We start from the raw sequence: 15,240 nt of genomic DNA, 5'->3' as shown, positions 1-15,240 counted from the left end.
TGGTACTTGTCAGGTTTCTCCATTTTAAGTTACTGTTTTACCTTTTGTAGCTAACAAATACCTTGGGGAGATACTTTGAGACAACGAATATATCCTGTTTTTCGTACTTTTGCACACTCGTTCTAGCATCTATGGAGGATTCTTGCCAGCAGCAGTTACTAATGTGGTATTTGCTGACTGGAGATTTTCTACTTCCTTCATGCCTATGTTTCTTTTATTTATTTATTTATTTATTTATTTAGTGATACGTGGGCCTCTCACTGTTGTGGCCTCTCCCACTGCGGAGCACAGGCTTCGGACGCGCAGGCTCAGCAGCCATGGCTCACGGGCCCAGCCGCTCCGCAGCATGTGGGATCTTCCTGGACCGGGGCATGAACCCTCGTCCCCTGCATTGGCAGGCAGACTCTCAACCACTGCGCCACCAGGGAAGCCCCATGCCTATGTTTATTAATTGGAATTCCTCTCTAGGGAAGAGTTGTTCCTTCTCCCCCACTAATTTATATTAGAATGAGCTTATACACATTTTATTTTATGGGTTATAATCTAATACTATCATTATTAATTTTGTTGCTCAAATTGTTCCAACTTTGGCCACTAGGAACATAATCAGGTTGACTCCCATATCCTTTCAACATGCTCTATCATTTGTTTGTACCTTCTTACGTTATGGCACTTCCTTCTTTTTCTAAGCTCATCTTGCATTTTCCTTGCTCCAACCCTGTGATCAACCTTTTTTCCGAAAAGCACTAGTTCCTTCTGTTGGAGAATGGATTTAGAAACCACGATCTTGGTGGTGGGTGTGCTCATTGCTACTAGGGTGTCATTGTTTCTAGGTCCTCTCAGTGGACAGAGCTAGGAAATATGTGTATGTATACTAAACACACACACATCTACATTTATTTCAGTATGAATCTGTATAAATATGAAAAGCTTTAATGAATATTTTCATTCTAAAGTAAATGCATGAGTATGTGCAAGGTACGCTTCAATTCGTCTCCCCCAAATAAGGAGAACATTACAGTATTGCTTGTTTACTTGAAATAAACAGTCAGTAGTACTTGTTTACTTTCAGTTTTGATTTTTTTTTTGCTGTTCTTGGGCCTCTCACCACTGCGACCTCTCCCGTTGCGGAGCACAGGCTCCGGACGCGCAGGCTCAGCGGCCATGGCTCACGGGCCCAGCTGCTCCGCGGCACGTGGGATCCTCCCGGACCGGGGCACGAACCCACGCCCTCTGCATCGGCAGGCGGACTCTCAACCACGGCGCCACCAGGGAAACCCTACTTTCAGTTTTACGTTATGATTCACATAGCTGAGGTTATTAGAGAAGAGACCTAACCTCAGAGAATTCTGAAAACAGAAAAAAAAAATCATAGAGGTATCCAATTCATGTTTCCTAAACTGGTATTCCATGGGGTACTGTTTTGGGAGGTGTTAGTAGGCTCATCAGGATAAAAGGGCTCTGTGGTCCAGTGAATTTGGGAAACTTGTCACGGTAGATCCCCCCCCACACTTGTGTAACACTGCTCAGGGATGATTAAAGGAGTTTTTTAAAAAAATATGTTTTCCAGAAAAATTATATTTTATAAACAAAATATCAGAGAAACTTTATAGGAGCAGAAGATATAAAAGAAGAAGAAAACGTCAAATTTATATGCAATTTTTGTTGTATAAATTTATTTGGGACTTAATGTTGGTCTGCACAATAACATGAAATTTTTAAAGTAAGTGTGACCACATTCCTTATTAAGAGAAGCTGCTATAAGGTATGTCTTCAGATGGCTTTTAAAATCTATGGGGAAAATTACATTTGCTTCAACAGGGGCAGATATATTCTTTAGAAAAAAGGTGTTCTCTACTCCTGCTTATCGAAATACAGCTCAACAGAACTTATGGAAAAACTAACAACAAAGACAAAATATCCCGTTTCAAAGTAGTCATTTTGCGGGTGAAGGTAGAAACCTACAATCTTTCCCCCCAAGAACGTTTCATATTTAAACCTTCTATTTTTAACCTGATGGTGGGATTCATGGCTAATGCTTATGAGATCTGCGTCTAGACAGTTGAGAAAAACAGGAAATGAGTTACATTGTTGTAGCTTAAGATAATTTAACCTTTTGTCTTCTAGCTCCAAGCTGTGCCTGCTTTAAAAAAAAAAAAGAACATTCCTTCTCTCCTGAGAATTTCAGGGCATTTAGGGAGCTATAATAATCCAAGGCCTCTTCAGGGAGCAGAGATAGCTATTTTGGTGGAAAAGGAAATAAGAACATGGGTTTACTGGGCTTGGCCTATGAAACGAACACAGCCATTTGGAGGAACACGTTGCTCTCTTCTGAATTCTGAGTGTGTGCTCACAGCTGTCTCGGGTGGTGTGCTTCGAAAGGGCAGGAACTCAGCCTGGCTAACGCAGTCTCCCTGTGTGCTGGTCGCATCGTGTGATGCTGTAGGGCATACAGTGTCCCCCAGAAGAGCAAGTTAAGAAGCAGCAGCTGGCATCTATAGAATGCTTTCTATGTGCCAGGCTCTGAACTAAGCACATTCACATACATGATCTCACTTAATTCTCTCAACGACCCTAACAAGATGTGGCTATTACTATTACCCCCATTTTACCCATGAAGCAATGGAAGCACAGAGAAGTTAAGGAACTTTGCAAGAGTAGCAAACCTGGCATTTGAACCCAAATCAATATAATTCTAGAACCTATGTTCTTAGTTGGTATGCTATACCGTAGTAGGGCTGTTTTGAAGATTAAATGAGATGATGTATGTAATAAACTTATCACGGTTTCTGGCCCATAATAGGCATCGTAACTGATTCCTGCTGTTACTTACACGTGTAAGTAAAATAATAGTATTCTTCATTACCAGTAGATGATGACAGGGGGCTTCCCTGGTGGCCCAGTGGTTAAGACTCCATGCTCCCAATGCAGCGGCCCGTGTTCGATCCCTGGTCGGGGAACTAAGATCACGCGTGCCCCATGGCGCGGCCAGAAAAACAACAGCCGCGACAACAACAAAACAACAGGGCTCGCTGCCCTGAGAGGCAGGAACCAGGGCCTCGTGGCCACGAGCCCACCTGTCAGCTCGGAGCTCTTCAATGGACGCAACGTAACATAGCTCGATGCTGGTGAAGATGAGCACTCTGCTCTGTGGCCATTAAGTCCGCAGGTGCGCACTGGTTGATAGCAGAGGAGAGGCACCAAGTTACACGTGACCTTAAAGCAGCAGGATGGTGGGAATTAAGTGAGAGAGATGCCATCTACAAAGAGTTCTCTTGGGCCTCCCTGCTGGCGCAGTGGTTGAGAGTCCGCCTGCCGACGCAGGGGACACGGGTTCGTGCCCCGGTCCGGGAAGATCCCACATGCCGCGGAGCGGCTGGGCCCATGAGCCATGGCCGCTGAGCCTGCGCGTCCGGAGCCTGTGCTCCGCAACGGGAGAGGCCACAACAGTGAGAGGCCCGCGTACCGCAAAAAAAAGAAAGTAAAAAAAAAAGTTCTCTTTCAAAAAGTTTAATCAGGGAACACAGCACTTATCTCCTTATGGTGGTCATCGAGTCACACAGTGGGTCACACACATCCCTGGTCCACCCCCTTCCTCCCATGTGAGGAAGCCAAGTCTGAGAAGGAGAAGGAACCATCCAAGGCATTTGGCTTTATGTCCTGAGTTGCCCTACAGAGAAGATGAATCATCACATGGAGTGGTTCAATGTGTACAACAAGGTCCAGGTAATTCTCACATCACATGACTGTGGTGGACTGACCAAAAGAGATGTGAAACTGGCCAAGTTTTTATTGAAAAAGGCAGCTGCTTCTGTGTGATTTCTTCCAAAACACATGTAAAATCTTATATACACATCTAGCTCCAATGTATTTTGAAGGCAGTTTACGTGAACAAAGTAAGCTGTAAATTTAGTTCACCTTTTGAGCTATCTATCACATTTTGTAAAATCAGTGCTTAAATAAAAATTATTTAAACTTGAAAAAAAAAACCCAACAAAAAACAAGTAGATGATGACACTCACTCTTGTCCTTGTAAGATACACAGTGCATAGTGCTTCTAAGTAGCTGTTGAATCGAGTGAATTGAATAGTGATGGTAAGGATTTTTATTTAATGTATTTATTACCTGCAACATTATAGTGGGGCTGGAGATACAATGATGGCATCAGCTGGTCAGGTTAGAGAGTTCGTAAACAAGTAAAGGAAACTGGCTCACACAGCAATAAAGTCTACAATTTTGGCTTTATTAACCATTGCTTCTTAGAGTCTAAGAAATGGCCGTGTACCACACACAACAAATATTACATTAAGGGTCTCTGCTTTGTCACACTCAGAGATGTTAGGGATACAGTATTAGGTAAGACATAATCCTTGTGCTCATGGATTTACAATCTAGTAGAGAATACATGAGAAAAGAAACAGGGACTTCCCCGGTGGTCCAGTGGTTAAGACTCCACACTCCCAATGCAGGGGGCCTGGGTTCAATCTCTGGTCAGGGAACTAGATCCCGCATGCCGCAACTAAAGAGCCTGCATGCCAGAACGAAGATCCCACACGTGACAATGGAGATCCTGCGTGCTGCAACTAAGACCCGGCCCAGCTAGATAAATAAATATTTTTAAAAAGACAAGCAAGTGAAATCATTACAAATTGTAATAGGCTCCACCAAGGAAATAATCGAAGGGTTGAAATATAGAATAATGGAGTTGGGGTGGGGGAGGAAGGTCAGACCCTACTTCGCATGGGGAACTAAAGGAAGGCTTCCTTGAGTAGGTGCCATTTAAGCCCTGATGATAAGAAAGAGCCTAGGAAGAAGAAACAATACAAAGGCTTTGCGGTGGGGAAATAACTTGACAAGTTCAAGGGCTTGACAGAGAGTGAGTGTGGCTGGAGTATAACAAGGAGAGTGGGGTGAGGTGAGGCTAGAAAGATAGGCGGGACAGATCACGGAGGGCCTTACCAGCCCTTGGTAAGAAGTTAGGTTTTATTCTAAGTGAGGTGGAAACCCACCAAAGGGTGCTAAATAGACAAGTGACATGATCTGATTTGCTGCTGTGTGGAGAATGAGCTAGACAGGATCAGAGTGCCGTTGGGACCAGGCATCCCTTTTAGGGTGGAGGATGGACACTCAGAGACAGAAAAGGAAGTGCGACGGTGGAAGCAGAGGTCAGGGAGATGTGGGGCTAAGAGCCTAGGAAAGCAGGCAGCCTCTGGACACTGGAAAAGGCAAAGGAGTGGATTCTCCCTTAGAGCCTCCAGGAGGGACCAGTGCTGCCAACCCATTCTAGACTTGGGACCTACAGAACCGTAAAATAATACATTTGTGTTGCTTTACACCTCTAGGGTTGTGGTAATTAGTTACAACAATGAGGTGTTGGCAGGAATAAATAATCTGCCTTCCACCCTGCCTCCGCCTCCCGATCTCTGTCTTCCTTCCATTGGCCGGATCTAAGTAGAAGCCACAGGCGAGGGATCCACAGATGCTGTTCGCTCGGGTCAGCCTTTCAGGTGACAAAGAAGATGGAGAGGAGTGGGGAGTGGATCTGGAGCAGCCAATGGAAAATATCCAGCCCAGTGCAGGTTGTCAGGCTGAGGGGTTTGCTCCTGATCTGGAGTTTATAATAAAGTAGGACGTCTGGCATGCTGCCCTTGCTTATCTCAGCCCTCTCTTTTGTGAGTTCTCTCTGGCGTAGCCTTCGAAAACTTCTTTGGTTTTGCCTCATATCTTTATAGTGCAGATAAATGATGTCAATTCACCTGTTTCTAATATCTGATTCACCCCTCAGTGGGATGCCGCAAGTTTCCAAAGCAAATGATGTGAATTAAAAGTTAGTCCAGGGCTTCCCTGGTGGCGCAGTGGTTAAGAATCCGCCTGCCAATGCAGGGGACACGGGTTTGAGCCCTGGTCCGGGAAGATCCCACATGCCGCGGAGCAACTAAGCCCATGCACCACAACTACTGAGCCTGTGCTCTAGAGACCATGAGCCACAACTACGGAGCCCACGTGCCACAACTACTGAAGCCTGTGCGCCTAGAGCCCGTGCTCTGCAACGAGAAGCCACCGCAATGAGAAGCCTGTGCACCCCAAGGAAGAGTAGCCCCTGCTCGCCACAGCTAGAGAAAGCCCATGCGCAGCAACGAAGACCCAACGTAGCCAAAAATAAATAAATAAATGAATAATAAATAAATTTATTTATTTTTTTTAAAAAAGAGTGAAAGTCCCCTTTCACTGCTCTCTTCTTGGTCCATCGAAATCACGCTCCCCCATCCCCGTTCCCCCCATTCCGAGGTAGCCATTGTTAATAGTCTGGGTGATGCATTACAAATTTTATTATGTATGTTTTCAAACCTACTGCTATGGGCTGAATTGTGTCCCCACCTTTAAATTCACATGTTGAAGCCCTAACCCCCAACATGACTGTATTCGGAGATAGGGTCTTTAGGAGGAAACTAAGATTAAATGAGGTCAAGTGTCTGTCATCCGAGGCCACAGTGAGAAGATGGGTGTCTGCAAGTCTGGAAGAGAACACTCACCAGAAACTGGACCCTACCAGACCTTGATCTCGGACCTTCCAGGCTCTGGAAATGTGAAAAAATTAATTTTTGTTGTTAAAGACTGTGTTATTTTGTTATGGCAGCCTGAGACTAAGACACCTACCTAAAATCAGAAGAAGTGGCAAAAAGAATCTTCATTTACCTATTATTCAGATTCGACAATTATCTGTTGAATGATTATAAACAGGGAAGGGCTATGATTAGATAATGTGTTCTACAAAGATCTCTTGGGTAGCAAAGTAGTTATGTTGGAGGGGTTCAGGCTGGAGATGGGGAGACAAGTTAAGCACCTCTTGTAAATTTCCAGGCAAGCGATGCTGAGGGTCTTAGTCAGGGGGAAGGCAGTGCAGAAGGAGAGGGGCTGACCAGGGAGAGATTTAAAAGTAGACTTGATGGGCTACATGTGTTTCAATCATGAGTCTGTGTTTCATTATATCTAAGATGCCGTGGGTTGTAAGATGCAGCCTGAGTTCAAAGATATGAAAAATGAAAAGAATGTTAATCTTAGGATTGATGAAATGCAGTAGAATTGAAAGCTGGGACCATCAACCCCCCATGGGAACAGTGAACACGAGCTCACAATTTAGTGTGTAAAAGAGAAACAAGAGGGCTTCCCTGGTGGCGCAGTGGTTGAGAGTCCGCCTGCCAATGCACGGGACTCAGGTTCTTGCCCCGGTCCGGGAAGATGCAACATGCGGAGTGGCTGGGCCCGTGAGCCATGGCCGCTGAGCCTGCGCATTTGGAGCCTGTGCTCCGCAACGGGAGAGGCCACAACAGTAAGAGGCCCACGTACTGCAAAAAAAAAAAAAAAAAGAGAGAGAAACAAGATTTCGATATCTGGAATCCTGATGCATAGTGTGGATTAATGAACTTTTTTTTTTGATACTTCTCAAGTTGAACTCTTTTTCTTGCTGTTCTTGATTAAAGAACATGTTTGAGGGGTGGGTTTTGTGGCTAGGAACTTTATAGGAGCCTCTCAGTTTTAACAAAATGCTACCCAGATGAGATGATATCATTTACAATGCTACAGCCATGCTCAGTTTTGGGGCAGCCAAATTCTGTTTATTTAATAAAGAAGGATGTTTTGAATGGTGGTGCTATTTCATGGATCTTTTCATGGAGCTTTCTTAGGCTTCCAGACAGAGTTTGGATCCCACAGGCAGATGGAGCTATAACCCATGTTTTCTCTCCCCAGTGACAGGCCTGCAAGCCTGTAATTACACAGTACCGGCATCTCTTGTTTTTGGAGCTGGGATGGTTATATAAACATGGAGAGCAAGCCTAGCTTGTCCAGGCTGCATTTTGAGGACCTGAAATTCCCCTTCGGAGGGCTTGGCACCCAAATCACAACAGGCACCTGGCCGAGGGGCAGCATGCAGCTTTCTGCAGTGGAGCCAGAGGCCGTGTTGACAGATCAGCATGCCAGGAGGGGCCCCAGCCATATCGACCCGCGAACTCATGTCTGCGTGCACAGGACCCCATGATAATTTTTGCCTTTTCAAATTTAAAATTGGATTAAAAATTTGTGCGAATGTTTTTAAAGAGTCCAGAGCCAGACTTTTTTCATTGCAAGTTATTTTAGGACTACATTTTATCGGTTGCTGTTTTGGAAAAAGTACTTTCGCCTTTGCATTCTTGGAAGTGCCCAGCAAAATCGGCCAGTCTTAACTCCTATGTTACACAGTGAGTGTGGGTTCTGAATTTAGACAGCCTAAGTTTGAATTCCAGTTCCACTGTGTGTCCTTGGGCAAGCTGCTCATCCTCCTTTGCCTCAGTTCTCTCTATAAAATGGGAATAATAAGTAGTACCTGTTTCATAGAATTGTTGAGATTAATCAACCATTTAGCACGCTTAGAACCGTGCCTTGCTATTCAGTATAAACGTAGCAATAATAACTACAGTATTGACTACTAACAAGTGTTCAACTTACCCTGTGCCAGGCCCTTTTCTACATACAATAGCTCATTTAATGCAACCAACCATCCTATGAGGTAGGTGCCGTCACTGTTCCTGTTTTATAGATGAGGAAATTGAAACACAGAAAAGTCTATTCAATATAAATATTCTTGTGCCTCTGCGGAACCTCATGTATACCTGGTTGTAGAATATTAAAATTATTGGTTTGTATGCCGGCTCTCCCCCATAAGTATGTGGGCTCCTCAAATACGATGACTCTAGCTGTCTTTTTTGACGCAATAGACCTAGTACCAGGCATACGGTAGGCGATAATATTGAATACATTGGAAGTAGCTTAATGGGAAGTGTCACTTTGGGGCATCAACATGAAAATACATATTTTTTCAGTATTGGCTCCCAACTGTTTTATATGGCTCTTTTTGAGGCTTCATGGGAACAGCTTTCTTGATGACCTTTAGGCCAAATTCTGCAGCTTTTCAGTTCCTGCTGGTTATTAGCAGTTTCAGTCCAGTCCTGAGCCTCAGCCTGGTTTCTGTGATAACAGCTCTCTCAGACTCCCTCTGTAGCTCCCATCCCCTCCCCGCCCCGCCAGTGTAGGGGAGGCTGTGGCTGCAGTGGCTGCTTGTTTCCTTGTGGCTGTTTCTCCTCCTGGAGCTTAGGTGGGGGGTAGGAGGGTGGCAATGGGGAGTAGGCAGAGATTTCGCCTTACTTAGCAGCCCAAGACGAGATTTCCATCCTCTCTACACCGGTGGGTGCTGTATCTCCAGCTGATTTGCAGCCGGTCCTCTCTGGGGCAGGTGCCCAAAGCTGGGGCTCCCGTGGCGTGTGAGAGCCAGTCCTTTGGAATTCCATTTGGGAGTCTGTCGCCCCACACTTCCCGGCGCGGAGAGCTGCCTCCTGTGCAACCTCTTGCCCTGACCCTGCTTCAGTCCCCGCCCCCTCAGTGGCCGCTGCAGGCACTGACGTGGGAGACACCCTCTTAACGAGACGCAGAGGAGATGGCTCAAGCCCAGCTACCTTTGTAGTGTCCACTCCACCCAGGGGAAACTTGCACACCCTAGTATGGTGCTGGGGACATGGCAAGGTGCCTCGCTGCCCTTTCATCTCCCAGGCCAGTGTCCTCTCCAAGTCTCTCTTCCCCTGCCCAGTTAACAGTGGCAGGCCTGTTGCCCAAGCAGCCATCTGTAGGGGAATGAAATGCCAGTCTTGCAGATCACTGGAACTCCTGGGCTTTATGAATGATTCTCCTGGAGTCCCTGCTGTGATGCAGGGGAGGGGTAGGCTCTTTCCATGAACACTGTCTTCCCTTCTCTTCACTCCTTCTATTACACTGATTCAGAGAATGGAGGGAGTCGAGTTGATTTTGGCCTCTCCATAAGCCCTTCAGGTTGGTGGCTGGCTCCAGCTCTTGAACTTAGAATGTCAGGATACTTGGCACCATTTGTCCTCTTCACTGGGTTTTATCCCAAGTTCTGGGACTTCATTGCAGGATTGTTCACAATAGCCAAGACACGGAAGCAGACTAAGTGTCCATCAACATATGAATGGATAAAGAATATGTGATATATAAATATATACATATATAATATATATATTACATATGAAATATACATTTTAATATAATATATTTAAAAATATGTAATGGAATATTATTCAGCCACGAAAAAGAAGGAAATCTTGCCATTGGTGACAACATGGATGGACCTTGAGGGCATTATGCTAAGTAAAATAAGTAGACAGAGAAAGACAAATGCTATATGATCTCACTTATGTGGAATCTAAAAAAGCCAAACTCGTAGAAACAGACAGGGGCTGGGAGGTGGAGGAAATGGGGAGCTGTTGGTCAAAGGGTACAAACTTTCAGTTATAAGATGAATAAGTTCTGGGGATCTAATGTACAGCCTGGTGACTGTAGTTAACAATGTATTATATACTTGAAAGTTGCTCGGAGAGTAGATCTTAAATGCTTTCACCACAGACACCAAAAAATGGTAATTAAGTGAGATGATTAACTTAATTGTGGTATCATTTAGCAATATATGTGTGTATCAATTCATCATGTTGTTTTACCTTAACCTTACATGATGTTATATGTTAATTATATCTCAAAAAAGCTGGGAAAAACCAAAACAAAAGTAGGGGCATTTCCAACTTAAAACAAATCTTCCAGGGATAATATAGGAGACACAACACTTTATGTCATAAGTGATTCTGTGAAATAGACCACAAAGTTTAATGTGTTTCTTTAATGTATGTCCCTTCACACCTGTACCTATGACTCTGTGAATTGTGTTCAGAAATTAAAGAGTGACTAGAGTTTTTTCCTCAATTATATGCCCAGGCAACTGCTCTTTGAGTTAAGGAATGTGGCCCCTGTGAGAAGTACTTGAAAAAAACAGTTGTCCCCTGAACTAGGAAGTGAGGTAACCTGTGATAGTTAAACTAGTTAAAATTAACTCATAGTGGGAAAAAAAAAAACCCACAACAAAGTTCTGGGACAAGAGATACTCACTCAACATCCTGTTACTATAATTAGCAAATTACAGAGTAGGGTCCTGTTTTCAGCAGATAATTAGCATTTCTAACCCTTAGTTGTCTCATCGGTAAATGGGGGGATACGCCTTAGGAAGGTGGTAGAAGCGGGACCAGATCACATCTTGAGATCTCTGTTAGGTTTAATGTCCTTAAATCCGTGAAGTTCATGCTTTTAGGGTTGCCTGAATTCAGGGTTTCTCCCGTCTCTGTTTTTTTCAAGTTAAAATTATATTAATTAGGCACAAAAAATAATGAAATATTGCCATTTGCAACAACATGGATGAACCTAGAGATTATCATACTAAGTGAAGTAAGTCAGAAAGGGAAAGACAAATATCATATAATATCACTTTTGATAATACAACTGAACTTATTTACAAAACAGAAACAGACTCACAGACATAGAAAATAAGTTTATGGTTACCAAAGAAGAAGCAATGGGGAAGTATAAATTAGGAGTATGGTATTAACAGATGCACACCACTATACATAAAATAGATAAACCACAAGGATTTACTGTACAGCACAGGGAACTATATATTCAATATCTTGTAATAGCCTATAATAGAAAAGAACCTGAAAAAGAATATATATATATATATTTATATGCATAACTGAATCACTTTGCTATACATCTGAAACTAACACAATATTGTAAATCAATTATAGTTCAAAAAAAATTGCACTCATGTCGAAGCACTTCAGAGTTGTGAAATGCCCGACCTAGAAAGAGGGGCGCATGCATCCTAACTGGGAGAGGGGAAGAGGGGGCTGTGTTCGTACATAGGAGGGAAACGGATGCAGCGCTGTGCTCTGTATATAATCTCTTCCCGTCTACTAGGGGCAGGGCTATGAACACAAGCCACGAAGTCTTTCAGTTATTTGCTGGCAAGTCTTCCTCTAAAAGAAAGACCATTTGGATGGCAAGGCTAATGAGGGTTTAGCCTGGAGACCCCGGGGCACCTGGTGCAGGAAATACGTATTTCACAAAGACTCTTCACAAGATATCGTACTAGATGCTGTGTGGGAAAGACAGCTGTAGAGTCATAAAAGGACACCAGGTTTAGGATCAGATCTGAGCTTAAAACCTACCTCTGTGGTTTAGTAACTGTGTGTCGAGAGTGTGTGATAGTAAATGTTTAAAAATCAGCTCTCTCTCAGAAAAAAAAAAAGCTCTGATTTGTAGCTCTTGCTGATTTCTGAGGTATAAATATCCCCACTATGGCTGATTTTAAGTTACCAACATGCCACTGAATGTGAGGTTGGAAAAAGATGAATCCATTCAGCTCAGCTCTCATGAGCCAGCTTCAGCCTGCCGCACTGTGTGATACTGAACACATCATATAATTTCTCTGAGCATCCCAGTTTCCACATTTGTAAAGTGAGGATAATACTTGTATCTACCTTACAGGGTTGCTATGGCAGTTAAAAATGTATTTGAGAGCATTTGGGAAAGAGTAGGATTCAGTTTATTATTGATGTTGCATCTGGGCTTCCTTTATTTCTTATTACCTTGGAGTTTATAAAATTTAAAGGACTTTCACCCAAGAAAAATTCTAACTGATGGAGAAGTGTATATGTGCCTGTTGTGGGAGTTGGGAGGGGATGGAGAGAGTGTTGAAGAAAAAAAAACAAGAAATAAAACAAAAAGACAAAATAACAGTTTCCTCTGAACTATTATATGATTTCCTAAAATGACAAAAGCCTATATGAGCTAAAAGGGACCTAGAGACTAGCTAATCCAACCCACCTGCCTGTTAAAGATGAGGAAACTGAGTCAGAGAACAGAAGTGACTTCCCTGAGGTTCAGCCCTGCTGTGACAGCCCTGAGTAGAAGCTGAGTCTGCTGGCCGGCTGTCCGGGGCTCATCTTGTGAGCCCACGTCTTTTCAGCCTGCATTTGTTGGCTTGAGCAAACAGTGATGGGAATCTAAGGCCTCCATTCACACTGGTCAGGAAAAGTGATTTGGCTTATTCATCAGAATAGCTCATAAACCAGTGGTCTCCAAAGTGAGGTGCTGGAAGGAAAAAAAAAAGAAAACTTTCATTGATTTCTTTATTAAAGAGTAAGAAGTAAAGAAATTATCTATGAGGCTTCTGGCAGGAAATAATCTTGTGTAGTTCCATTGAAGGGACTACTCAGACAGGTGTGGGTGGAGTTAAGGGAAAACAAAAGATGCTGAGGCCCCCAGAGATGAGCAACAAGGAAAATTACTTCTCCCAGGTTTGGGGAGGAGCCTCATGATGGCTGGAGCCGTAAGGAGGGTTTATGTGGAGGAGGGCTGCAGCTTCTGCCAGAGACCAGGGGGGCCAGTCAGGAGGGAGCAGGCAAGAAGAACCCTGAACTCTTTCTCTTTCTGCTCTGGTCTCTGCCAGCACCTCCCATTGGACAAACCCAACCAGATGCCAACTGGCAAGAGAGTCTGGGCGACGCAGCCCTTTGTGGTCAGCCTTCTAGGGCATTGAGCTAGGCAGAGGAGCGGAGAATGGATCTTCGGGGACAAGCAGAGAACAACCAGCGCAAAAGCTTTACAAATGTTTAATGTCTGGATTGACAGTGGCCCTTTCTGTCCATCTATCAGATGTCAGTCAGTACCCAAGGCACCTTGGCCTCAGTGGCGAGCGGAGGCCAGTGGTACCCAAGGTTGATCGTTTGTTTTCAGTGTACTGTGACATATTGTAACTTCTGTATGCCTGACTAAATGGATTTATGGATTACAGTATCTAGTTTTAAATAAACAAAATCTCACAAAGTGGACAAATGCTTTAAGAAGTTTCCTAGTTTCTCGCAAAGAAACAGCAGAATGACGATACTACTATTGCAGATGCAAAGGAACAGAAAAATGTGAGCACTAATATGGCTCTTCACTGGCTGCATTAGCTTAATGATAAGCTAATGAGATCTGACTAAAAATTGGCCAAAAAGTTCATAATGATCACAACTATTTGAAATATCGGTTTACGTCCATTATTACTAATGATGACTGTCCTCCTATGTGTGCATTATGCTTTGAAATATTAGTTAATGATAGTAGTGCCTGCCAATACTTCATAGATAGATAAATAAATACACGTATATTGGGTTTATGCTTAAAAAATGTTTATTGATGGGATGGTTGGAGACCACTGGTTTTAAACAATAAGCAAAGGCTAGAATTGTGGGGGGTCCTTGATTTAGTTATTATGTTTCTCTTTAGAGACAGTGAAGGCTACATGGTTTTTCTGCCTAGAGCACATAATGCAAAAAAAAAAAAGTGGGCTTGTGAATAATAACAAATGTTTATGTAAAGCTTATTATGTGTTAAGCACTGCTCTAACCACACAAAAGGTATTAATCATGTAAAATGCAGCAACTCAATTACTCCTCACAACAATTCCATGATGTAGGTACTGTCATTATCCCCATTTTACAGATAAGGGGACTGAGGCAGGTCAAGGTTTAGTACAGTGTCTGGTACAGCCAGGAAGAGGCAGGGCAGGGTTCAAACTCAGGCAGGTTGGCTTCAGATTCTTTGCTCACTATGCCTTGCTGCCTCTCTGAAGGTAGTAGGGGCTCCTTGGAGTAATTTTGAAATTAAGAAAAAACGAAATTGCAAAGTAAAATTAAAACAATTGAATACAAGTTTAAAAAGTACTAAGAAAGGGGAGTCACTCAAGTACTCTTATGTGGGTTAAGAGTGACTGTTTCCTTGCACTCTTTGGCATCTGCCAAATGTTATTTCTCAGGATGTGGTAGCTGGCTAACTGCCTCTTGTAGCCACTAGATTCCGCTCTCCCTCTGTTTTTTCTCCCTTGCCCTCTGAAGCCTTCCTCTAGACTTTCCTTGCCTTTGTTCTCTTTCTAGGAGCTTGTATCTATTAGTCAGGGTTCTCCAGAGGCATAGAACCAATAGGATGTCTCTCTCTCTCTCTCTCTCTCTCTCCATCTCTGTAGAGATATATATAGTACCCCCTTCCCCAGATATAGATATATAGATGTTGCAGGAAGGGACCCCTTCCAGGGCCCGAGAGCGGGCTCTTGTCTAACACTCGGAAATGAATTGTCCGAGGAGACACATGTGCTGACAAAGCAAGAGACTGTATTGGGAAGGGGCGCCCAGGCGGAGAGCAGGAGGGTCAGGGAACCCAGGAGAACTGCTCTGCCGTGGCTCACAGTCTCGGGTTTTATGGGAATGGGGTTAGTTTCCAGGTTGTCTCTGGCCAGTCATTTTGACTCAGGGTCCTTCCTGGTGGTGC

General features: G+C 43.7%; 1 protein-coding gene across 5 annotated transcripts in view; it reads left to right on the top strand.

The window, feature by feature from the left end:
• Window positions 1-15,240, top strand: part of NTAQ1 (N-terminal glutamine amidase 1) — a gene marked incomplete at its 3' end in the record, with an annotated part of 166,756 nt that overhangs the window by 41,428 nt on the left and 110,088 nt on the right. The window contains exon 6 of one of the 5 annotated variants that reach the window (XM_082601588.1): window positions 13,382-13,509. The exons of the other annotated variants lie outside the window; for them this stretch is intronic. Within the exon in view, the coding sequence (XP_082457714.1) occupies window positions 13,382-13,476 (95 nt within the window). Of the gene's footprint in view, window positions 1-13,381; window positions 13,510-15,240 lie in introns of those variants that run through there. 5 annotated transcript variants of the gene reach the window in all.

Source organism: Mesoplodon mirus, assembly GCF_964341445.2.
Source record: "Mesoplodon mirus genome assembly, chromosome: 16".
Classification (NCBI taxonomy): Eukaryota; Metazoa; Chordata; class Mammalia; order Artiodactyla; family Ziphiidae; genus Mesoplodon; species Mesoplodon mirus.
This window is presented reverse-complemented; position numbering and strand designations above follow the sequence as displayed.